This window comes from Colossoma macropomum, unplaced genomic scaffold (assembly GCF_904425465.1).
Source record: "Colossoma macropomum unplaced genomic scaffold, Colossoma_macropomum, whole genome shotgun sequence".
In the NCBI taxonomy this organism is placed as follows: Eukaryota; Metazoa; Chordata; class Actinopteri; order Characiformes; family Serrasalmidae; genus Colossoma; species Colossoma macropomum.
The window spans coordinates 14,782,740-14,810,198 of NW_023494804.1; the positions used below are offsets into that span (position 1 = coordinate 14,782,740).

A 27,459-nucleotide genomic window follows, 5' to 3' on the forward strand; every position below is an offset into this window, starting at 1 on the left:
AATGAAAAAGTAAACACTGTTATAATCCTGGCTGCCACCCACATTTACGAGACCACGTCTGACCCAGAGGGTCCCAAACACAACCAACCAGTTTTATGAAGTGCAAATCAGACACACGTCCGCATTCAAAAGCGTTCAGTGCTTCTCCGTGAATACGGCACTCTCACATGCATACTCACACGCACTTTATCAATAACAATCAATTATAAACTCCTCATTACATTATAACTGATCTCTGCTCATTTTGTTGCATCATCATTGTTGAAATAATACAGTGTAACCCAAAAAACACCAAAAAACTAAACTTCACAGATGTGCTAAATGCTAATATGCTGTGCAAAAGTAAGAGACCCCTCCTTTATTTATTTTACTCCCAGTCAAAACAGCCTTTAAGTACAAGTTATTGATATTTCAGCTCAGCTGTTTGAGTGTGTCACTTCAGTATTACAGCCTCCATTATTTTCAGGAGACTCACTTTCAGTTTCTCAAAGTAATCTGCAGACACACCTCAAAAGTTCAGTCTTAGAAGTTGGCTGATCATTTTCTGAAGTAATCCAAACACATTCAGTGATGTTGAGGTCTGGACTCTGGGGTGGTCAGTCCATTGTTCAGCTTCTTTGTTTGATGTGTCTGTCTCCTTTTCTCAGTGAGGCTTCTTGACAGCTACACATCCTTTCAGACCCATAGCGCTGAGTTGTCTTCTCACAGTGGAAGGATGGACAGAAACACCTGTGGATGTTTTCAGATCTGAAGCAATTTGATTTTCTCTTTTTCTTAAAGATGAAAGCTTTAAGTGCTGTTTATCTGATGGGAGGAGTTTTGGTGTCCAACAGGTCTTTCAGGTGGTTGTTAGGGTGCACAAAAGTAAAGACTGAACAAAGCAAACACTGACGAGTAAACACTAATAAACAAACAAGATGAAGCTGCTGGTGTTCTCTGAACAATGGACTGATAACCCCAGAGCTCAGATCTCAACATCACTGAATGTGCAGTAAATGCTAAACCAACTTCTAAGACTGAACTTCGGAGGTGTGTCTGCAGATTTCTTTGAGAAACTGAAAGTGAGTCTCCTGAGAAGAAAGGAAGCTGAAATAAAGGTAAAGAGTGACACATTGAACACTGAAAACATCTGATATTAGATTTAGTTGTTGAGTATTTTTTTTCAAGATGCTGAAAAGTGAATAACTGGTACTTAATGGCTGTTTTGACCAAAAATTAAACAAATGAAGGGAGTTCACAGCACTTCTTATTATTAGTATTAAAAATCATTGAAAAACCCCAAAAAGACAAGAACTCAGTTAATTCTCAAATTAATAATCAAAACAAGCATAAGAAACAAAATGTCCGAATAAAAAACTGTGAGTTCATGCAGGAGCGCGTCGTTCATTCCTCTGAACCCAGCAGGCTGATTTAATAAAGCATTAATCTGATTGGTCAGTGCTGTTGAGTCTCCCGGTTGTCTGCATTGGGTCTGCGCTAACGAGCGGAGGCAGCACACGCAGACGGTCGGCTCCTGTAATTGAGGTTCAGCAGGAGGAAAGAACTGGGAGCAGTTTGTGACCACCCACTGACCACTGGCATGTTTGATGCACAACAAAACCCAAACGGTGCGTCCATACATGCTAACCGCTAATTACAGCGCTGCGTGTACATAAACACTCTCAGTACTGTGTGTTCATCTCTGTTTGTGGTCCGTCTGCGTTTGGAGATCTTACAGATCTGTATGAACTCTGATTGCTTGGCCACCTATGCTCTCGCTATTCCACTCTCCTCTGTTCTGACCTTCTGCTCCGTTGGTTGCAAATGCTGAGGCAGGGGAGAACAGGAACATTGGCAGAAGAGAACCCATGGAAACCACTGAGAACTCTGGAGAACTCGAAGGTGACAAGTGAAAGGAGAACCATGGAGCACCCTGAGCAACCACTAAGAATTCTGGATAACTCTGAAGAATCCTGGAAAATCATGTCAAACCCCATGTAAGCTTTGGGAACCCTGGGGAACTCTGGTGATCCAAATGGAGAGTCCTGGAAAACCATGACAACGCCAAAGAAACTTTGAGAATCTTGGAGAACTCTGTGATCCAGACAGGGAAGCCCATGGAGAATCTTGGAAAACCCCAAGGGACTTTTGGGAACTTTGGGGAATCTGGAGGACTCTGGTGATCCACATAGGGAAGCCCATGAAGAATCCTGGAAAACCCTGGAGAATATCAAGGAACCTTTGAGAATCCTGGAGAACTCTGGGTATCCCTCGTGGGAGACCCATGGAGAACCTTGGAGAACCCAAGAAGACCATGAAGAACCAAACTCCCATTACCTCTCAGAGAAGTTCAGCATGATGTTCCTGCTTTTCTCCTCCGTGTTCCAGGGCTCCAGAGTTTGCTGTGATTGACAGGAGACGCTGCTCGGGGGGAGATTCTGGTTCTGATCACCCTGAATCGTTTCACAGGAACCAATGAAACTACAACCCATACAGAACTCAGGTCTCATCACCTCTCGGTGAAGTGCAGCGTGATGTTCATAGTGTTCTCACCCATGTTCAAGGGTTCCAGTTCCTCCTCCTCTTCCTCGGTAGACGCCTCCAGGCCGTAGTGGCCGTCTTTTGTCTCTCTGTACTCGTAGATGGTGGGCAGGCTGCTCCTTAGGCCGAAGCGCCGCCGCAGAGCCACCAGCAGCGGCTGAGGAATGGTGAAGATGTCCACGTTGTTGCCCAGGTCGACCCAGGCCAGGTTGGAGAACTTCTTTGGGTCCTTCAGCGCCTCGGTCAGGTCCTTCAGGACAGCGGTGGTCAGCCGGTTACCATTGACAGCGAGTGTGGAGAGCTTAGGCATCAGGCTGAGTGAGGGCAGCAGCAGGCGCAGGCCGTCGTCCTGAAGCTCTGTGAAGCTCAGGTCCACCGCCACCACGGACAAGCCGTAGCTGTGGAGGTAAAAAATGACACGCTGGAGGTCCCGGCTGGACAGAGGTATGCCGGACAGGTCCACTGTATCGCCCGCAAACTTCTTCTTCAGGGTGGTTTTCAGACTGGAAAACAGAAACATACGATCATCAGAATTCTGCCAGAATTACATTCACTGAAGACTCAGAGAGAATTTGACATTAAAATATTAAACGTTTCATTTTTTTAATAATAAATTACACCAATCTTGCTTGAAAAACACTTTTTTCAAATGTTAAAGTAACACCTTTTGTTTCTCTGTTATCACTTCCTCTCTCTGTTTCATTTTTTCTCTCTCTTCCTCTGTGTCTCTATATCTCGCTGTCTCTCTTTCTCCTTTCTGTTCTGTCACTCCCTTTCTTTCTCTCTCTCTCTCTATTTCTCTCTTTAGTCTCTCTTTTCGTATATCTCTCTCTCTTTCTCCTCTCTGTTCTGTCACTTCCTTTCTCTTTCTCTGTCTCTCTCTACATTTCTCTCTTTACTCTCTCTCTTCGTGTATCTCTTTCTCTCTTTACTCTTGGCCTCTTTACTCTCTCTGTCTCTCTTTCTCCTCTCTGTTCTGTCACTTCCTTTCTCTTTCTGTCTCTCTCTCCATTTCTCTCTTTACTCTCTCTCTTTACCCTCTATCTCTTTACTCTCTCTCTGTCTCTCTTTCTCCTCTATCACTTCCTTTCTCTTTCTCTGTCTCTCTATTTCTCTTTACTCTCTCTTCGTGTATCTCTGTCTCTCTCTTTACTCTGTCTCTTTACTCTCTCGGTCTCTCTTCTTCATCTCTATCTTTTCCTTTCTCTTTGTCTCTTTGTGTATCTCTCTCTTTCTCTCTAATCTCTCTTGCTGTGTATCTATCTCTCTCTCTCTCTTTACTCTCGGTCTCGCTCTTTCTCCTCTCTCTGTTCTATCTCTCTCTTTCTCTCTCTTTACTCTTTGTGTGTCTCTCTCCTCTCTCTCTCTCCATCGTTCTCTCTCTCTGTGTTGTTATTACAGTAAGGGGGGATGTGGAGGGCGGGGGCGTTGTGCTGACTCTGCAGGATTAAAGTGCCTGCAGTGACTCTGCGCTCTGATTGGCTGATCGGATCAGAGGGCTTTTCTCCAGGAGATCCTCACATGCTCTCCGTCTGTGTGGGAAGAGATTCTGCCCCGGAAACAACACAGCTCACGCCTCCACCCTCGCTCCACATTGTGACGAGGCCAAATGCCAGCAGTGAGGGGGGCCGAATCAGTGCTGTGTGAGCAGAGCAGCGGATAAATACGTCCTTCGAAAAAACCCTAATCCAGGGTTCCCACTCTTTTTTAGGAAGTGATTTCCAGGAGTTTTCAGGACAATTTACACACACAACTGTTACAACATCCTTAACATCAACAATACAGTCCCTACATAACTCTCACATAAGTTCTTCAGATCCTAAATATTTATAAGGATTCTGTTCTGATCTATTTAAACCCAAGTCATGAATAGAGACAGTAATAAGCTAAATATATACACAATAATCATTTATAGGATACTTTCTGTTGGGAGGTGCCTGTTCCAAACCCTAATCTCTAAATTTACACTTCTGAAAATAATAATCTAAGATCTTTTCAATTTCTTTTAAATTGAAGTTGAATGATTTACATTTACCATTAGTTTAATTTTTAATTGGAAAACTACTGAAACTACTGGGGCCTTATTTTAGCCACGCCCCTGCATTTTAGAGCAGAAAGTGAGGCTGCATCCCTGTCCTTCATGGCCACATGGTGAGCAGGTAGATCCCATTGTTTTGAAGTAAATGTGTCCCAAAGTCTGAAAATCAGTGTAGAACATTAAGAATTGTCATATTTTATGCAGTTCAGTACTTTTTAGTGTTTTAATGTGTACAGCTGTTCAAAGCTGGATGGAGTTCTTGATTTCTGATCGAAATAAGATAAAATTGCCACTACCGAAACAATCAGTGACTAGTAAAGCTCGGGTGGAGTTATGATTGTTTTGGAATATTCAATCATTAATTTAATAAAATAAACATAATTAAGATATAGGGTCACTCAGAGCAAAAGGATTTTAGTCTAAAGTCCAAGATCAGTCAAAAGTCCTAAATGTGTTAGCATCACTGCTACTGAGTGCTGGCTGGATAGCATTACTGCTATTGAGTGCTGATTGGTTAGCATTACTGCTACTCAGTGCTGACTGGTTAGCATTACTGCTACTGAGTGCTGATTGGTTAGCATTACTGCTATTAAGAGCAGACTGATTAGCATTACTGCTACTGAATGCTGACTGGTTAGAGTTACTGCTACGGAATGTTGATTGGTTAGCGTTACTGCTACTGAATGTTGATTGGTTAGCGTTACTGCTACTGAGCGCTGATTGGTTAGCATTACTGATACTGAGTGCTGATTGGCTGGCATTACTGATACTGAGTGCTGATTGGTTGGCATTATAGTTTTGGGGCACAGAACTACTCATTTCAGTAAATTCTATTGAAATGAATGTAATTTTGCTAGTGTGCCTGGGCCTTTAAAGTATGTTAGATCTTGTATAATTGCCTTTGACGTGACTGTTCTTCCATCTGTGGGTTAAATGTTTGGTCAGAAAGACGCACGCTTTAAACATGGCCTCACAGCATCAGAAAAAGCAACATGGGTGAAAAGAAATGAGCTGCAAAACAAAACTACAGAACTCTGGAGCTACACTGCAGGCCACATGTCTGATTCCATCCATCATTACGGAGGGAGCATTAAAGAGAGAGAGACTTCAATTTAAACTCCCAGCATTCTCTGTCTCTCTCTCCTCTCTGACTGAATTATGGGGGAATCGTTCCAGAGTCTGTCATAGATCAGACGTTTACAGAGCAGACAGCTTCTCTGGTGCTGTCACACTGTAAATATCCTCACAGCAGACTCACAGTCATACAAAAATACAGCGCAAAACAGCTCCAGTCTCTCTTCACACTGAGGGTCTGCGCTGCGCTGTAGCTCATTGGAGCTGGATTAGTTGGCCCCAAAGGTCCCCAGTTTGACATGTGTGCTCAAAGGGATAAAGAGAGTCATGTTATTATTTTCATATCCACTTTTAAATGTTTGTGTCTCGTGATGTTAGTTAATAAATATAGCCTTCGCTAACTGAGCGGCGGGTGTTACAGGCTCAAATGCTTTTAAAAATGTAGTTTGCACGCAATACAATCAAACTTGCTTCCTGTCTTCAAGAAGACCACCAGCAACCAGCTAAAGGCTGCCCAAGCCACACTGAGTGACTTCATTAGGCTTAATCCCACTCCAGGAAACCATAACTAAATGTTAGAGACAAAGAAAGTACTATATAACACAGTCTCTGACTAATCAACAAGTCAGGAACAGTCTCTGATTGGTTGACAAGTCAGGAACACAGCCTCTGATTGGTTGATGAGTCAGGAACACAGACTCTGATTGGTCAAAAAGTCAGGAACACAGTCTCTGATCAGTCAACAAGTCAGGAATACCGCCTCTGATTGAGTGACAAGTCAGGAACACAGCCTCTGATTTGTCGACAAGTCAGAAACACAGTCTCTGATTAGTCAACAAGTCAGGAACACAGTCTCTGATTAGCCAACAAGTCAGGAACACAGTCTCTGATTGAGTGACAAGTCAGGAACACAGCCTCTTAATAAGTCGACAAGTCAGGAACACAGCCACTGACTGGTGGACAAGTCAGGAACACAGCCTCTAATTGGGCAACAGACTCAACCCATGGATGCCTACCAGCCCTGCTAACAGCAACAACTCTTATCAACATGGAGAAACAGATAAATAATCTTAGAAGACATTCAGTGTTGAAATTGTTATTATGATTTGATTTATTTTTATCCAAAAAGACAGTGCAGTTCAAGACTGGATTACAAAGCTTCTGAAAGGGATCACACTGGAGCCCTCACTAAAACGGCACAATGCTACCCTTCCAGGAAAAAATGAAAGTCTCTAGCATGCAGCGTTACCAAGATTTATTCTTTAACGTATGACGTCCTTTGCTGTCGCATAAGACATTGTCAACCTGAGAGAGCTAAACTGTCCTCGACATTGTTTACCAGTTTTTCAGTAGAGTCTATCTGCAGATGCACTCAGCCCAGTGACGTCACATACACATACATTCTGTGCCACACTGGCAGAAGTGCCCCAACGGCACGTTAACATTAAAACAGTATCATCATCATAGTTCTCAATAATCATCTCACAACAATCCATTTTCTGTACATAACACAGCTGGAGAATTCCATTTAATGTGCTTTTCACATTGTGCATTTCAGGAGTAGCCTGTTTGCTTTTTCTGCTAATGAACCCAACATAATGTCTTATCGTCATGGTAGGTTTTATTCTGTAAATCACCATAACATTTCATTTCATTATTATCAGTGTGACAAAGCTAAAGTCCACTCAGTGTAACTCATGTAGCCCAACAGTATGCAGGTCGCTGTTTTAGCTTATCAAACCAACAAAACACTGTCGTGGCAGTGATGTCATTAATAGGCTGGCAGTGCATGTCAGGCTGAGAGTGTGTGTCTGCAAAGCCAAAGAATTGACTCCAAGCAATCCTTTTACTTGACTGAATTTTAGTTTGCCTTATTTATCCTATTATGTTGAAATGTATTAACTGGTTTTAACTACTATATCTTGGTTTGATTTATTTTATTGTTTGTCATCTTAAATTTGACTTGTTCTCTTAATTTTTTTCCCTTTTATCTTGTTTGATTTAGTTTGATTTTACTGTCAATTTGTTTATGTAGTTCTGTTCACTTTAAACTGATTAAATTACATTTTAATTTCTTTTCAGTCACTTTGTGCTGTAAGTGCTCGGCAGCACTGAAAATGAGGATCATCCTCAGTGTGTTTCTGAATGAAAATAAAGGTCAATTGATTGATTGATTGATTGATTGATTGATTTCAACTCAAAGAATCACTGGCCAAGAGTCGATGCTAACTACCAGACGTGTTGGAGTCAAAGAATTGGCTCATTTGGAATCAACTCACCATTACTGTCCCGTACTGACCCTGACTGACCCTCACTACTGAATTAAAACATGCTAAAAATACCCACTGACACACTTTCATATGAACACAGAGACCATGTGACTGACAGGGAGATCAGCACAGCCACCTGCTTCTCAAATACCAAATTCACCCACTTCCCCCCCTGATTACCCCAAATGTGGTCCATTAGCCGGGCATGTTTGGTGTCTGAAGTTTTTTTTAGCTACAAAGCTGATGTACCTAACATGTAAAGGAGGCTTAAAAGCTTCAGGATGACTGTAACTGATGCTTTTAGCTTTTCAACATACTCTGTGATGATGTAGGTACACGGTCTGCATGACACCTGAGAGGACAGTGTTTTCCGGGCATCCCACTGGTGGATAAGTGTTGGACAAAATGCCACTTTTAATCATCATTTTTTTAGAAGTTTAATAAATAATTTAACAATAATATCATAAATAAAGTCAGTTATATTTTTTTATAGAACCAGCAAAGCTATATTTTAAAAATACTATCAAAAACTGTGATTAATATTCAGTATTTGGCAGTAGATCCAGTTAAAAGGGACTAATTTTACTCTCTTTATAATAAATCATGCAGTTGGTCAGTGCCTACAAGTACTGACGATATCCATATGTTTAGAAAAGCATGCTGTATCATATTGTGACATAATTTATCATGATAAAAAAACATACTGTCATAGTGTCCGGCCCTAGGTTTTATATAGCACCACAAAGTGTTCTGCTATTGTTAGTGTCAAGTTTGTATAGAATAGGAGAACCTTTTGTGGTGCTATATAGAACCATTCTCCATCAATCTGACGAGCCGTTTCACCATGCAGAGAACCGTTTAAGAATGCAAATGGTTCTATATAGAACTCATGGTTCTAAATAGAACCATGACTTTAATAAAGAGCCTTAGAAGAACCGTCTTTATAAAGTGTGCATGCCTGTAATGTGGAAAGTGTGCGTACAGAAGAGTGAGGCGTGATTATTTCAGTGATGATGTGGGAAAATAAACATCAGAACAAAAATGTTATTAAATCTGTAAATCACCGGAACGTCAAGAACCTCCAGAAGCTTTGATTAAAATGTCAGATTATGTGTGTGTGATATTCGTGGATTCAATTGTGTGATGCCAGGACACACACAACAGTGCAGTGTGTGTGTATAATGTGTGTACACGTCTTGCTATCCTTGTAAGGACTACATGTTCTCACAATAATAGGACAGCATGATATTTCTGCTCAAAATTTGTGCTGCTCCTCACTTGAGCGTGTGCTGTTTTCACCCCAAATCACTTATTTTTTTTGGAAAAACTGACAGAGCAGAAAATTGCCTTTTGGATACTGGGGTTAAGTTTATGATTAGGTTTAGGTTTAGGTGTAGTATCGCTTGGCTACAGTAATACAAAAATCAACAGAAACCTATTAAAGTCCTTAAGAAGAATGTAAGGCAAGATTGTGTGTCTGTGTGTGTTACATAACTGTGTGTGTGTTCTGCAGGATCCCTGGACAATAACTCACCCATCAGAGCTCACACAGAGAAAGAAAAACAGAAAAACAGCAAAAACAGCTCAGGATGAGGCAAGAGGAGATGTGTAGGTAGGGCTGGGAGTCGATCCCAGAAAGTACTGATTCTTCAATTCCAGGCATTCTGGAATTGAGAGTCAACTTCAAAGTAGAGGTTTTAGACCCACCCCTGCCCACTTCCAAAAGATTTCATCCCACTCCCACCCACTCCCACAGAAAATCAGAATCATTTCTCCCACTTCTGCCCACAACCGAAATGTTTTGTCCCACTCCAGCCCGCGCAGCTCTGTCAAGGCTAACTGACATACAATATTTGACACAGTTCACAAATAATAATTCTGTAAAGTTTGAATTCAGTTACTCTGATTTTTGCAGAATTACTGCGCTCTACATTTCTCTGGCTCTCTGGATCTCCACTGTGGGTGACTTTCTCGGCAAGGCTGCCTATAAAATGACAAAGATATTAAGATAAATGATAAATGCAAGGCCATCCCATTTTGCATACTTTTGCGCACATTTAAATAAGATTTTTATATCAGATTTTTATTATATATATCACTGGTTTTACTTGGTCTTTCAAAATCAAACAAAAACTAGCATATTGTTTCAAGCCAGCACTTTCAAAGGAAGCTAACAGCAACAGTCAAAATGATTTTGTTTTTATGCTGCGAAGTCTTGAAACATGATCGGCAACTCGCGAGGGTTATTCTATTTATTTTTTTAAATACTGTATTTAAAACTTAGATACATTGAAATATCTGCTAAACAAAGACAAAATTCTAATTAAATTTCTGATCCTATCTGACAGAACTAGTAACCAGACCCCCTTTAAAAAGTTCCGGCTGCTGTATATGTGCACCTATGTGTAGCGTGTAGCGTGGTCTCTCTGTACTCCATTATGTCCTGTATCATGTATCATCATCATTATGATAATTACCCCCATCAGCTCCAGCCTTCGCTCACTGCATGCTAATGCTAATGCAAAGTTACAAAGCACTGTGGATCTTTACATTAGGAGAACTTGTAGGCTCTGATGTAAATCATTGCTTTTACAGAGGGAGCCTTATTTAGCCAATTAAAGGCACTCAGAGAAACGAGCAGCAGCCTGACGGGAGTAGACTGAAAACTACTCTCCTCAAAGCGAAGTGTGGGTGAGATTGTGTTTCTACCGGAGCGCTAAACTCCAGATTTAGTACAGTCATAGTCGAGTTTAGCTCAGTCATAGCCAGGTTTAGCTCAGTCATAGCCAAGCTCAATCATAGCTGAGTTTAGCTCAGTCAGAGCCAGATTTAGAACAGTGATAGTCGAGTTTAGCACAGTAATAGCCAGGTTTAGTTCAGTCATAGCCGGGTTTAATTCAGGCAAAGCTGGGTTTAGCTCAGTCCTAGCTGGATTTAGCTCAGTCATAGCCAGGTTTAGTTCAGTCATAGCTGGGTTTAGTTCAGTCATATCCGGGTTTAGTTCAGTCATAGCCGGGTTTAGTTCAGGCAAAGCTGGGTTTAGATCAGTCCTAGCCGAGTTTTGCTTAGTTATAGCCAGGTTTATTTCAGTCTTAGCCAGGTTTAGCTCAGTCATAGCCAGGTTTAGTTCAGTCACAGCCATGTTTAGTTCAGTCATAGCCAGGTTTAGTTCAATCATAGCCAGGTTTAACTCAGTAATAGCCAGGTTTGGCTCAGTCATAGCCGGGTTTAGTTCAGTCATAGCCGGGTTTATTTCAGTCACAGCCATGTTGAGTTCAGTCATAGCCAGGTTTAGTTCAATCATAGCCAGGTTTAGTTCAGTCATAGCCGAGTCTTTATATACTATATCAAACTCTTTTCAATCAAAAAATGAGGAGAGAAATTTTTTCCATGATACAGGCCCTTTCCATCGGGTTTAGAGAGACGTCCTTTTCTCCTTATGCCCCCCTCCAGGTCAGCAGTGACCTGTAAAGGGAAGTGAGTCACAACCGCTGCTGACCTTCATCACCCAGCAAAACCAGGTCAAACAGATCTAAGCAGAGCCAGAGGGGAAGGGGAGTGGGACGGGGGGGGCAGTTTGAGGAGTTTATCAGAGTAGAGGTCAGTAGGGCAGCTCTGAGGCAGTGACGTTAATCAGGAATCATCAGCAGGTGTCATCTTTCCATGAGCAACCACATGTGTGTGCCAGAAGCTTTCTGCTCTTCTGAGGTCAAATAAGATCAGTGAAACAGTTTCCGAGGCCTAAATCTTGAACAGAAGTGAAGAAATCCTTGTTCATTGTTCTGTTTTTGTCCTTGGTATAATGCAAAACAAGATGTTAGAAATCCTAAAAGAATCACTCAATAAATACACCATTCAACTAGAAATACTGTGATCATTAAGTTATTAGTTGTGTTATGTAGAACTCTGCTGCCTGCAGCCCCAGCGTTTTTTACAGAATTCATGATTTTGTAATATGTAGTCCATCAGTACTCTCTCACTACATTACCCAGCAGGCCTTACACACACACACACACACACACACACACACTTATCACCCCGGCCACATTATGAATTTTGTTGTTTTGTGACATGAACCTCTACAAGCTGGTTTTAAAAAATGCAAATGTTAATACATTTTTTACTGTGTAAATATATATATAAATATGTAAATGTAAATGTTTTATATATATATACGCTGAAAAAAAATTAGGACAACCTACTAAGTCAGTACTGACACCCTCTTTGACAGATTTTTTGTCTTGCCTGTAAATTATTCAGCATCTATTATTAATTATTCAGTATCTATTATGAATTGTTCAGTATCTAATATTAATTCTACAATATTTACTATGAAGTATTCAGTACCTACTATGAATTATTTAGCATCCAATATGAATTATTCAGCATTGAATATTAATGATTTAGCCTTTAATTTAAAGTATTCAGCTTCTAATATTAATTATCCAGTATCTACTATGAATTATTCAGCATCTAATATCAACTATTTAGTATCCAATATTAATTATTCAGCATCTAATATTCATCATTCAGCATCTACTGTAATTAATTATATACTGATTAATTAAGCTTAATAACTGACCAATGAGACTGTAGTGTAAGGGTTGTAATTTTTGTAATCAAATCAAACCTAATTGAGCTTAGAGATTAACATCCTACACTGCATTCCCTGACACACACACACACACACACACACACACACACAGTCCCTGTGTAGCGAGATCAGCTCTGAAACACACACTTACTCCACCCACAGCAGCCCCCCAGGACAAGCCCACAGTGCATTAGTGCCGATGAGAAAGAGTGTAATTACCGTGTGAATGTGCAGCAGGGACACTCCCTCCCCACGCACCCCCCAGACACTCCCAACATGCCTTTATTAAACACATTCATCATTAGAGGGGCTACAGCGGTGGCGTGTGTGGAGATGAAAGCCTCAGGCTGAGCGCTCACTGCTGCAGGAGCCACAACAACACAGTACTGATTCAGCACAGAGTAAAGAGCCAATACAAGGAACGCATCCACACCACTGACACAGAGTCTGACCCACACTGAGTACCCACTTAAAATGAAGTAGTTGTTGGTATAAATGAGTGCAATGTATCTTAAACGTTAAATCATTAAATCTATCTGATTTTAGATGAAGTGCGTTAGCTAGCTATGCTACATTAATGATCTCTGATCAAGTAGCGCTGCAGTGGAGAAGCAGGTTTTGTGTCCTGTCAGAAAAGCTGTTCTGTACAGCTGTAAGTAAAGTAGGTTTCATAGTTTTGATCCCCATCTGTCTCTTTCAGCAGCAGCACAGCCACAGCAGGAATTTGTTGGAGTCTTTTGATTGGCTGGTTGAGCTGTAGCTGAATGTTTTCTAAAGTCAGACAGACACTGTGTGATTTTAGAAATCTTGTTCTTTGGTGACTCACACTGTACATTTGCATAGACCATCGTGTTCGGACAAAGCTACGATTTATATACTTACACTGTATGAAGATGCTCCATCTGACTGACCTGCAGCCTCTACAGACGCTCTGTCTATAGACCATTATCAATAAAGCTGATTAATTCAGAAAAACATGGGTACTGAGCAAACACGCTGAGACACTGAGCAGCGCTGCTAACACTGAGCAAAAAGTACCATATTGCAGGACTGGTAATTTCAGGTGATAAATAGCTGAAAAAACACATTAATATGCTTGTTTTCGGTTTGCTTTGGCAGTTTAACCTTTATTGAAATTAAAATTTGTCAAGACAACTCTGATACCTTACAGCTGTGTTCTTGCGTCAGCTGCTCATATTTCAAACTCATATTTATCGCCCCAGTCATTTGTCATTATAAATTAGGTGGGAGCATCAGCTGATTTGCATATTGTGACACAGATTTGAGCTACATAATAAGCACCTATGTCTGAGCTGAACCAGATGGGGGCACTGCATAGCCTTAACTGACTACAATAATGACATTATTTTGACGGTTTGAAACAAAATTGATGTTATTTATTGTAACACAATATTTTGGTATTTAATAAATAAAATCTGCTTTAGTCATTCTTTAAATAAGAATTAACTGAATTTGGAAATATTAACTTGAAATAAGAGCTATGTTGTTGGTAAAGATTGTTGAAGTTCCAAAATGTCAGTCCATACACTCCATATATGGAAAACAAGCCACACAAACAGCCTGTTTTAAAGGCACAGTAACACATTCCTTTTCATAATTCAGAGGATGAAGACAGGATGGAACAATTCAAGTAAAAATGACTCTTTCTGGTACAAAAGTGGATTCTAAGAAGGGAAATAAAATATGTTAAAAGTGCAGGCCTTTAAAAAAGAGAAGCATTTCCTTTCTGCTCCCAACAGCTTCCACAATACGGAGATGAGCGTCTCTCCTCAGCCGGTGTGGGGGAGAAAAATAATAATATTTCTAACTGGATTGCCTGAAGAAGTCATGAAATGACTCATTAAGGAGGCTGTGTAATTCGTCTTATGAGCAGAAGCGCAGTAACGATGAATATTATTCAGAGTGGAAATCCTAAGGGGGAGAAGTGTTGAAGGGCGAGCGCTGCTGAAAGAGGGAAGCGCAATGTTTCTGTAACAGTGTCGGGTCTGTTTAAAGTTCTGGGAGAGTTTAAGACTCATATGAAAGGAAGAATAAAGGAGGCTGATGTATTTTCCTGTGTCGGAGCCGCGAGCGCTCCACAGGCCTGCAGCTTAACGTTCTCTGTTTCAGCCCACACACTGAACACAGCACACACACCAAAACACACTGAACACAGCACACACACCAAAAACACTCTGAACACAGCACACACACCAGAAACACTGAACACAGCACATACACCAAAACACACGGAACACAGCACACACACCAAAACACACGGAACACAGCACACACACCAAAACAGAACAAAACAGAAGCCGGCCCTAACAAGCGGACATGCTGAGAGAGGCGGACACCACAAACAACCTCTCATTGTCTCTCTGTCTCTTCTCTAGACCATTTAAATGGCCTACTTCATGGAAAACTGAATTTTTCTAAATGTTTCAAAACTCTTCACTACTCTGTCTAACCAAACAGCTCGTTCTGAATTTACTGTTTTTGTGATGTCTCAAAAAACAATGCATTTACGTATTCAGCAGTTCAGCTCCACCCACTCAGCCTACAGCAGTTTGGCCCCGCCCATTAAGTCTACAGCAATTTAGCCCTGCCCACTGATACTGTTGCTCAGCTCCACCCATCCCATTCAGCCTACAGCAGTTTACCTCCACCCTATTCAGCCTAAAAATCAACAATCTGGGTTATTCCACTGCTGTGGCTGACATTAAATGCTGGTAAAATTGAACATCTTTACAAAATGTTCTGCTGTCGCTGCTGAAAAGATGTCTCATTAGGTTTACCATCGTCCACCTACTGTTATAATGTAAACAAGGTATGGGATAAGAGAGAGAGAGGTTGGAAAATGGTCAGGTAAAAATATATTAGGATTGTTTTTGTACATAAAACCACATAAACCTTATAGGTGGAGCATACAAGAAAAATACAGAATATGGGCCATTTAACTCTCAACCTAGAAAAAACAGAAGAAACAAAAGAGACAAAGAAAAACCTCAGGATGCAGAAGAACGTGTGTGGTCAGTGACCTTGCAGTAGTGGACCACAGCGTGTGAATGCTGACTGAGTGGCTGTGAATGGAAGCTTGATTTCAGTCAGTTTATCAAGATCTCCACAACATTTCCTCCATTTAAAGCCGCAATCACTCCGTCCGAGCACCGGAGTGCAGTCAAAGGCTCTGAGAGGAAAGACAAAACCGCTAATGAAGCTAGCGCGTAGCTGTTTGTTGTTGTTGCTGAGACAGTGGTGGTGAAGCGAGGAACCGCAGAGGAACCGAAATGCGGCAGCTGAAATCAAACTGGGCTAATTGCTCAGGGACGGAGAGAGCGTGTGGAGATGTTGGAGTGATTTTTCTCTGTTAGAGTGGTTTCCCGCTCCACATCTGCTCCAACTGCAGAGAGAGACCGCTCAACAGCGCTTCTGGAAAACTTAAACATCTCACAGAGCGTCCAGCTGCTCCATCCAGCAAAATGGGTCTCCTTCAAAATGACTAAAAACACTTCAGCACCTCCCTCTCACACAGCGAGGATAAAGGAGGCTCTCAGCCTCGTCAAACTGCACGAGATACAGAACGAAAAGCTAAATCCACAGATTTTATCATAACTCGAAATGTTTCTACAGGGGAATTTCTAAACAGGAATTTCACCAAATTTTCAAATTTTTCAATTTTTATGCATAGTTCAGTGGTTTGGTGTGAAATGGTTCAGATTTCTTTACAGTGGTGGTGATAGGAACCAGGGGTGACCATGACTACAACACAAATATAGATATTTTATTTACTATCCAAAATCATCAGTGAACCTACACGTGTCTTCTGAGTTTTACATGGAATGTTAATGATGGGAAAATAGTGGAAAATCTGAAATAATTTTTTTTTTGGGGACTATTTTGCCTCAGCATGTCTCCCTCCACCATGAATAATTTTTAAGCTCTCAAAACAATGTCTCAGACATCAGGCAGTGAATTCATAACCATTTTATGTAATAACTTTCTGTGAGGGAGCTTTTAGAGGTGGATGTCTGGTTCCTATCACCACTTCTGACTCAGTTTCTCTAGAGCAGAGCATTTCACACCAAACCACTCTGAATGACTCTGTTTATATCTTAACCATTTTATTATGTAGACATTTTGAAGGTTAGGTGGACTTTTCCTTTAAAGGCCCTTACTTATGTTAGTCATATTAGTTTGCATATAATGCTTCATTAATAGATAAAAAAGTTCAATATATGCTAATGTAAACATATGACACTGTGCAAATCTTTAAACAACAATAAATGAAATACATAATAATTCACAAGAAAGTAAAGCTGACAGAAATACAAATGCATTAAGTGTGCGTATAGACGGTGCGCGCAGCATCTCTGCTTTCCTGAATTTTGAAAGCAGAAAGGATAAAAGACACAAACAGGGGAAAAAATCATATTCTCAGACCCCTCGTGGTCCCTAAGCGAGAGAAATTGTTCTGCTTTCACTTTTTGACAGCTTTTTCATGTCGTTAAACAGAAAACTCTAAAAGCTGCAGTGAGGATAAAGTTCAGTTCAACTGTGCACGATTTAATTCCATCACATCAATAAACTCAGTGCAGGAGAGAGCAGCATTACCCAGCATGCAGTATTCCACTCCATTAGCTAATTAAACACTCATCCAGAGATTGAAGCTAACGCTGAGGCTGATACTGAGAGGTGATCGAACGCCAGACGCTGCTCGTCAAATGTTTGGAAAACTTTGTCTTATTTTTCCCACCAATGTTTCATTCTCAGTGTTACTTTTCAGCTAAAGAGCCCATATTATTACATTCTCTACATTCTTAGTCTCTTTTATTTTTCCTAAGCTTCACTAATAATGTTTGTGTGGTTTTATAAGCCAGTCAAAATTCATTTCTACATGATCATTTAACAACCTCTTACAGTTAAACAGGCTGTTTTTGTAACTGTGCCTGTAAGACTGACATATGTAAATGAGTTGACTGAATGGGCGGTGCAAAAGAGCTGTAGGCTGAATGGGCGGCGCTAAAGTGCTGTGGGCTGAATGGGTAGGGCTAAATTGCAGTAGGCTGAATGGGCGGTGCAAAAGAGCTGTAGGCTGAATGGGCAGAGCTAAACTGCTGTAGGCTGAATGGGTGGGGCTAAACTGCTGTAGGCTGAATGGGTGGAGTTAAACTGCTGTAGGCTGAATGGGTGGGGCTAAACTGCTGTAGGCTGAATGGGTGGAGTTAAACTGCTGTAGGCTGAATGGGTGGGGCTAAACTGCTGTAGCCTAAATGAGCAGGGCTAAGCTGCTGTAGGCTTAATGGCTGGGGCTAAACTGCTGTAGGCTGAATGGGTGGAGTTAAACTGCTGTAGGCTGAATGGGCGGGGCTAAACAGCTGTAGGCTGAGTGGGTGGATATATGTAAATATGCTGGTTTTTGTGAGATCACAAAAACAAACAAAAACAGGCTATTTTTGCAGCGTAGTTTCTTTATATGGACTGTATGGACTAGAGAGTGATTGTTATTGTTGTATATATTGTGATGGACAGGCGGACACTGAAGACTGACCATGCGTGGGATTTCCTCTTGGGGACACTCTGTCTGGCCCATTTGGAGTGGGGGGTCAGGTGGTACACCAGCTGTCGGCAGATTTTATCTGAAGATTTCAGAGCGTTCGCCTCCTGCAGGAGAAAATATTAGACTGTTCAGTTATTCGGTTCCTGTTCCTGCAGGAACGTCTGTGCAGAGTTAAAGAATATAACAGCTGTTTAACAGCCTCGTCTCTCTCTGCTGTACCGTACAGTCCGTCATCACAGACAATAACGTCAACACGTTTCACTGAACCTAGAAAAGAACAGAATCCCACCGTCTGTGAACCCACTTATAACAGAAGCCAGTGGGCAGATGCAGAGATTAGGCTGAAAAGCACAGCAGGATTACTTTAATCTCTGCACTCAATTTCCACAATTTACAAAACAGCAGTTAGAATACAGTACAGATCAAATAAACAGTCCAATAGTAGACATACATGTACTTTATTACTGTGCTGAAACAACCGTACTCACAGTATATATTATGATCTTTCATGGTATATTATTTATAATACTTTCTATTCTTTTATTTATTAGTACTGTTTATTAGTTTAGCTTTACCTGTTCTTAATGTTAAGTTATTTTATTTTTGCAGTTTTATTAGTTTATTCTTATTTGTTGCATTTTTTACTATTAAATTGACAGCGCATCTTAGGTATTTACGTTCTTACATTTTAAGCTTATTTATTTATTTATTACTATTATGTTTTCACAATCTATTTTTTTCAATCCCCTAAATACTGAATGTCCAATCAGAGCTCAGTAACTGTATCTAGGCCCGGGCGGCTCTGATAAGCTTTCAGAAGTGAAGGCACAAAAGCAGAAATGAGGGATTTTAAGTAATTTTGTACTTTAACTCAAGTAAAAGTATAAATAGAGGACTAACTTTAACAGAGCTGATACATATCACATGTATGTATTCTGAATGATGCAATTTATAATCGATGGTGCAGCAGGGACGTTAGTGGTGTCATGAGATATCTTGCTGTGGGGAATGCTAGCATGTTTACGGTCAGGGGAGGAGGAATGTCAGTAGGAGCGCTGGCGACGCATGCTGTTGGAGACGAGAGAGAGACGCGCACTAGCGTGTGTGCCCGATCGAGTGTGTCTGAGTCTGAGCGGCTCTTTAACCAGATTCACCCAAAACTAGCGCCGCTAATCTAATCAGTGCGGCAGCACAAAAACACCAGCAGAGCGAAACATCACACATCAAACAGGCCGGAGCTGAACCATCAGCGGGGAGAACCAACAAGAACCTGTTACGCAGATCATTATCAACATCATACAACCGGCGCTACAGAACCGACACTACAGAACCAGCGCTACAAAACCGACACTACAGAGCCAGCACTACAGAACCAACACTATAGAACCAGCGCTAGAGAACTAACACTATAGAACCAGCACTAGAGAACTGAAACTACAGAACCAGCACTAGAGAACTGAACTACAGAACTAACACTAAAGAACTTACATTGTGGAACCAGAGCTACAGAACCAACACTATAGATCCAGTGCTAGAGAACTGACACTAGAGAAGCAACACTACAGAACCAGCACTACAGAACCAACAGTACCAAAAAGACACTATAGAACCAGCATTACCAAACCTATGCAATAGAACCAGAAATACTGAATCGACAGTATAGAATCAGTGCTACTGTACCAACACTGTACAACCAGAGCTAGAGTACCAACTTTATAGAACCAGCGCTACCGAACTGACACTATAGAACCATTGCTAGAGAACTGACACTACAGAACAGCGCTACAGAACCGGCGCTATAGAACCAATAATAATAACCAACAGAACAGAACCAGCACTACCGAACCATTACTATGGAACCAGAGCTAGAGTACCAGAAAATATAGAGCCAGTACTACCAAACTGACACTACTGAACCAGAGCTAGATTATCAGCAATATAGAACCAGCGCTACCAAACCAACACTATAGAACCAGCGCTAGAGAATTGAAACTACAGAACCGATGCTATAGAACCAATAATACCAAACCGACAGAACAGAACCAGCACTACCAAACCATCACTATAGAACCAGTACTACTGAACCAACACTATAGAACCAGAGCTAGAGCACCAGAAAATATAGAACCAGCACTACCAAACTGACCCAGAGCTAGACAACCAACATTATAGAACACATGCTACAGAACCAACACTATAATACTATTGCTACCAAACCAACACTACAGAAATAGAGCTAGAGTACCAACACTATAGAACCAGCAGTACAAAACTGACATTACAGCACCAGCGCTACAGAACCAACACAATAGATCCAGCTCTACTAAACAAATACTATAGAACCGGTGCTACAGAACCAACATTATAGAACCAGTGCTAGAAAACTAATAGTACAGAACCAGCCCTACAAAATTAGCACTACAGAACCAGCAGCACAGAACCAGCACTATAAAACAAGTACTACAGAACCAGCAGCACAGCACATCACTAAAGATCTGGCATTAAAGAACCAGATATCATAAAATCAGCACTACAGATTAAAGAATAAAACACAGAGGGAACGTGGGATGTGGGTTCTTTCGACCGGCGAGGCTGCAGTTTCCTCCTCTCTCATCTGAATGTTTTGTTCCACCTTTAAATGCCTGAAGTGCCAGAATGTGATAAGAAGCTGATTTCATCATTAACCAAGATGTTGACGTAGTTAAAATTCTTCATGTCTGTATTCTATATTTAACTGTATGTCCCCGAAGCCCCCACCCCTGCCTCTGCCTCCGTGTAGAAGACCCCCTGGCAGGTGGTCTCCAGGTGATCTGAGTGTGAGTGTGGGGGTGTGTCGGTCTGACAGCTCTGCCAACAGAAACAGCATATAAAAGACTCTCTGACATGCCGGACCCTCGTGTGTCCCCCTGCTGCCTCTGCGGTTACATCTGCCCTTTAAATCTAAATTTACTCTTGCGTGTAGTGGCGCGAGCGAGGTGTCGCTCCTGGCCGGGACCGCTTACCCTCTTTGGACACTGCATGTCTCGCGCCAGACTCAGCAGCAGCTCGTGGGAAATCGGATCCACCAGGTTGAGGAAGGCGGCGTTTTTATAGAGGATATCATTCAGAGAAGAACCTTCCAGACCCAGATCCTACAGAGAGAGAGAGAGGGAGAGAGAGACAGAGAGAGACAGAGAGAGAGAGAGAGAGAGAGAGAACAGAGACAAAGAGGGAGTGATTAATTACATTGATTTATTACAGAAACTACTTCATCTCACTTCACTTTTAGTTCCCTGACACAAAACATATTTATAACAGAAAGCAATGAGCAGATAGGGAGAGAGAGAAACAGTTTTTTAAAAAAAAAGAGAGGGAGAGAGAAAAGAGAAAGAGAAAAGAACTGAGAGAGATAGTTTAAAAATGGAAAAAAGGGAGAGAGAAAAACAAGGCAGAGAAAAAGATGAAGACAGATAGAAGCAGTGAGAGAAAAGAGAGAGACAGAGAGAGAAAGAAGGCAATAAACAGTGAGAGAGAAGTGAGAACCTTTCACTGTCTATAAGTTACATATACTATCTGTGAATTTGAGAGCAGGCAAAAGAGAGTAAGAGAGAAAGGGAGACAGAGAGAAAGGAAAAGCGAGAGGGAGTGAAAGAAAAGGAGAGAAAAAAGAAACATAGAGAGAGAGAGAATTGGATATCCGTGATTAAAGGTGTGGTCAGGTGTAAAGGTCACTGTAGACTCTCAGGATTTGTTTCTCTGAACTTGTTTGTTGTTCTAAGTTTTTTACTTCTCTGATCAACATCTACTGAGAGGGAGAGAGATAAAGTGAGAGAGAGAGAGTGAGAGAGATTAGTGAGAGCGGGGATGAGAGAACGAGAGGAATCCGTGTATCTGCCGCTGCACTGATCACAGCTGACAGTAAACAGACTCTCTCTCATCCATCTCTCTACACATGATACTATTTCTGGAAGCAGGAGCAGAATGTTAGAGCCGGTTTACAGCTCTGAGCACCCGCATTCCTCAGCCTCAGACAGTTCTGCTGGGCTTACTGTCCCGACTCAGGTCCACTCACAGAGACTGCATGGCTCTATGAACCTAATTAGTCAGATATGGAGGGCTGTTTAGGGTCAAATACAGGCACACACACACACACACACATACACTACTCACACACACACACACACACACACACACACACACAGTCACTCACAGCTTGTACACACTACTTGTACACACACACGACTTGCAACCACAACTTGTACATACACACACACTCTTGTACACACAAACACTACTTGTACACACACACACACACACACAGACAGACACACTACTTGTGCACAAACAAATTACTTGTACACACACACACACGTGTTTTATTGCTGTGTGTGAGTCGTGTGTGTGTATACAAGTAGTGTGTGTGTGTACAAGTAATTCAGTGAGTGAGATTGGGGGGGTGTTCCTTCTTTTACTCCTAGTGAGATTCTGGTAGCAGCATTCTGAATCAGCTGAAGCTGTTTGATTGTCTGTTCTGGGAGTCCAGTTAGGAGACCATTACAGTGATCAATCCTGATCAAACCTGAAATAAAGGCGTGGATGAGTTTCTCCAGGTCTGCTTTAGTCATCTGCAAGCTAAACTGAGATGTTTTGACGTTTTGACTCCTGCCTTTCATTCAGATGAAATAATACATTAACTTCGTTTTTCCTGTTTTATTGTGTTTTTAATGTAAGTATATTATACAGACTCAGCTCAATGTCATTACTTACTCTCTGGTACAGGGATTTAGGCTACAGCCGCCACTAACAATCAATTTTTTTTCCAAGTATTTTATTTGTCAAATATCTGATCAGAAAAATACTAGACCTTAAATTCAAAAGGGTGTGACACACAAATTTATTTAATTACTGTATGTCATACAAAGTATTTTACTTCAAAGTTAAAGCGGTTATGATTTAAAATGAATTTATTTCATCACTGAAGTAATATGCCACAACTCCAAGCACTGTTCACCTCTTCAGCGTGTCACTTAGCATTTTTTACTACATTAAATTAAAGCACGTGACTTAAAATTCCCTTCTGAAAAAACAGCACAGATCAGCGAGCACATCTGGAGTTATGAGGCTGTGAAGAGGGGGAGATACATGTCATCTGCCTCGCACCGTGTGAAACTGGTGGATTTGTGTGTCTGTCTACATTCTGTTTGAAACTGACCAATGGACACTCAGGAAATCACTAAGGACTGACCTATCATGCCGGAAACCCTTCATTCTTCATTCAGTTCACATCGGAGACACATGTAAATGGTGTGCAGAGAGGTTTACAGCTGCTGAAGTTGCTGCAGAAGTTTTGGAAAGTAGTGATGAAGATAACGGAGCATTTTGATATGAAACATATGGGTATCATGTTATATGAAGAGCATTTAAAGGAGAGTTTAAGAAGATATGCACAAATTGAGAGAGAATGACCTCAGACCACATAGGGTTAATAAACAACATAGGATGACAGAAAGAAGCTGGTATGTGTTTAATGAGAGGTGATAAAACTGCACATGAGGTTGTTGTTGTAGAATAAATAAATAATTAACTGTAGCAGTGATAAGAGTGTGGTAAAGTCCACAGTGAAGGTCCTGGAGGAAGTGTGCGTAGAAAGGTGATGATCAGGTTAATCTGAATTTACTGATAGCACATGGAGAAAAGGCTATTATGACGATGTGCTATCTCCTAACAAGAACGTCTGGGGAAAACAATGAGAAATGTTGGGCTAAATGTGGAAAACGTACACTTATAAGGGTGGGAGCAAACTGAGAGTGAAATTTCTAAACCAGTCCAACACCTCGTGAAGGCAGATAGGGGGGTGCCGGTGTGCTCATTAACATTGTCTGATGGACAACAAGCCTGTCGCTAGCACATGGATGTGATGTAATTTGGCACAGTTGAAAAGTTGCCTGTAGATCACATTACATACAGTAAACATAAACAGCTCTGTAAGCTACAATAGCTTTTCAATTGCTACCTTGTTCTACTTGTGTTAGTGATTGTACTCTCAACATTAAAGAGTCAGACTAGACGAGTTTGGGGGTGGGGTTTAGAGGGGGCTTGTTAGTAGATGCAATTCGACCACCAAAAGTCTACTTACATTTACATGCTGCTGCTTGTTTACAGACTTCTACTGTAAATAAGATGTGATCATGTAAACAGCACCAAATAAGCTCAGTCTAAACATGAGGTCCATGCAGAGCTCAGAAGACACATCAGTAATGTCAAACATCTTTGAAGCTGATATTTTAATCTGAGGGAAACTCATAAATGTGTCATCAATCAATCAGGCCTGAATCATCAAGTTATCGACCCCTGGGCACAAATGTTTCGTGTCTACCTTTTTGGGAGGTCAGGGAATGTTTTACGATATCACAGCAGGTTACATGCTGCAGCACCATGATGGCAGTGCACTAACCGCAGTGTTGGGCACATCACAGCTACATAATTAGCGCTTTTTTCCCAACTGTCCAGGTGGGTAAAATGCTCAGTGCTCATGAGGGTGCCAGAGGACAAATTAGAGAGTGATCTTAATGTTAGCAAACCATTTTTTGCATGAGACTCAACTTCTCATCTGCTGTGCTAGTTGAGAAAGCATGCCGGCGGTTGGCTTGGCTGTTACTGTAGTGCCCCCTGTTGCAACACTCAAAATGCAGCTTACACTGTTATGAACTGCGTTGTGATGCAACAACGCACAAAACTGTGTAGTTGGAAGCATGTGCGTTCGCGTTTCTGGCCTAATAATTTTGCTGTGTACATGTAAACACGATAACTATTTCAGTTCAAAACCAGAGCGAGAAACAAAGCTGTTCCATCCAAAAATCCAGGAGAGCATCTGTCAGATGAAAAGCTGATCTGCTCCTGGTTGCTGTGGTTTATCTGCATGTCCTGCTCTCTCTGAGCTCCTCATTTGGATTTGGAGAGATTTCCAAGTGAGTGGGCTTCAGCCTGCATCAAACTCCACACAGGGTCCATCCCAAATTCAGCTGCACTCGTCCATACACAGAACTGTCCATATACATAACTGTATATGAACAGTTATACAGTTCATATACATAACTGTCCATACACATAACTGTCAATATCCTCCATCATTCCAAACTTCCGGTACACTGGACATTTTTCCCAGGTATTTTAGCTCTATAGAAGCAGGTACATCATCACACTCACTTTAACATGTTTCTATCAAACTTTCAATTTGCATTGGTTGATCATTTAATGTGTTTGCTTTTTTATTTTGTTGTTTTTTTATTTTGTAAACAGCTGGTGAGAGCTCAGTAACGCTGAGATTAATAACTGATCATCACATTGATTTATCAGTCTACTCAGGCTTTAGCAGAGCTCAGTAACACTGAGATTAATAACTGATCATCACATTGGTTTATCAGTCTACTCAGGCTTTAGCAGAGCTCAGTAACGCTGAGATTAATAACTGATCATCACATTGATTTATCAGTCTACTCAGGCTTTAGCAGAGCTCAGTAACGCTGAGATTAATAACTGATCACATAACTAAAAACAACTACTTCAGCTACTTAATTTTTTACTACATTAAATTAAAACACATGTGGCTTAAAATTCCCTTCTGAAAAAAAAAAAACAGCACAGATCAGCGAGCACATCTGGAATTATGATGCTATGAAGAGGTAGAGATACACATCATCTGCCTTGCACCGTGTGTAACTGGTGGATTTGTGTGTCCGTCTACATTCTGTGTGAAACTGACCAATGGACACTCAGGAAATCACTAAAGACTGACCCATCACGCTGGAAACCCTTCATTCTTCATTCAGTCCACATCTGAGACACATGTGAAATGGCGTGCAGTTTACAGCTGCTGAAGTTGCTGCAGCGGTTTTGGAAAGTAGTGATGAAGATAACGGAGCATTCTGACATGAAACATATGAGAATCATGTTATATGAAGAGCCGTTAAAGGAGAGTTTAAGAAGATATGAACAAATTGAGAGAATGACCTCAGACCACATAGTAACATAATAAACAACATAGGATAACAGAAAGAAGTATAGGTTTAATGAGAGGTGATAAAACTGCATGTGATGTTGTTGTTGTAGAATAAATAAATAATTAACTGTAGCAGTGATAAGAGCGTGGTCCACAGTGAAGGTTCTGGACAAAGGAAGGTGTGCGTAGAAAGGTGATGATCAGGTTAATCTGAATTTACTGATAGCACAGGGAGAAAAGGGCATTATGATGATGTGCCATCTCGTAACAGCAGCGTCTGGGGACAACCAAAAACAAACATGGCAGCTGGTGAGAGCTCAGTAACGCTGAGATTAATAACTGATCATCACATTGATTTATCAGTCTACTCAGGTTTTAGCAGATCTCAGTAACGCTGAGATTAATAACTGATCATCACATTGATTTATCAGTCTACTCAGGCTTTAGCAGAGCTCAGTAACACTGAGATTAATAACTGATCATCACATTGATTTATCAGTCTACTCAGGCTTTAGCAGAGCTCAGTAACGCTGAGATTAATAACTGATCATCACATTGATTTATCAGTCTACTCAGGCTTTAGCAGAGCTCAGTAACGCTGAGATTAATAACTGATCATCACACTGATTTATCAGTCTACTCAGGCTTTGGCAGAGCTCAGTAACGCTGAGATTAATAACTGATCATCACATTGATTTATCAGTCTACTCAGCTTTAGCAGAGCTCAGTAACGCTGAGATTAATAACTGATCATCACATTGATTTATCAGTCTACTCAGGCTTTGGCAGAGCTCAGTAACACTGAGCAGGAAAAAATGACAACAGAGCAGCAGCATTGAAAATGTCAGACAGTGTGCAGAAATGTAACTCCAGGCTGTGAAGGGCTGTTGGCACTTTTCATTCCCTTCACAAGAACCTAACGGTCAGTGGGCTGATAAACATCTTTAAACCAGGCTGAAAGGCTTCCTATTCGCTTCTTAATCAAATGTTCCGTTCCACCTTCAAAGCTACAGCTTGTACAGAATGTAACTACAGCACCATTTAAGGTGGAACGGAAAATTCTTAAAACATGCTGGGGAACAAGAAGCTGACTTCAGCTCCCACATCTTTAACAGGATCCTGTACAACTTTAATTCAGAGCACATTTCACTCCGGACAGTTTCTCAAAGCTTGGACAACATGGAGCAGCTTCGCTTATTGTTTGACCCTGAAGAGATGGAGGGGCAGTTCCACCTTTATTAGCATCACAACCCCAACAGCAGCCTGTAAGCAACCATGCTGTGAGATTTTATCCACCTTCTGAGGGTTGAAGCAGATCATCTTAAACTGAGTGCTTCATAGTGAGATAACAGCTTTAATTTACTTTCTGTTGTTGTTGAAATCAAAGCGAGTAGCTAGTGTAGCTAATGTTAGCTACTAGCAAGC

The 27,459-nt window shown here is 41.2% G+C and overlaps 1 protein-coding gene across 1 annotated transcript in view; it reads right to left on the minus strand.

Annotated features, from left to right (window-relative positions):
* Positions 1-2,170: 2,170 nt before the first annotated feature.
* The window catches only part of lrrc75bb (leucine rich repeat containing 75Bb), a 39,581-nt gene continuing 14,292 nt past the window's right edge, over positions 2,171-27,459 (minus strand). Inside the window, exons 2-4 of the mRNA XM_036595209.1 lie at positions 21,059-21,187; positions 18,048-18,160; positions 2,171-3,023 (exon numbers count right to left, since the gene is read on the minus strand). Coding sequence (XP_036451102.1) covers positions 2,489-3,023; positions 18,048-18,160; positions 21,059-21,187 — 777 coding nt within the window. The 3' untranslated portion in view covers positions 2,171-2,488. The remainder of the gene's footprint in view (positions 3,024-18,047; positions 18,161-21,058; positions 21,188-27,459) is intronic.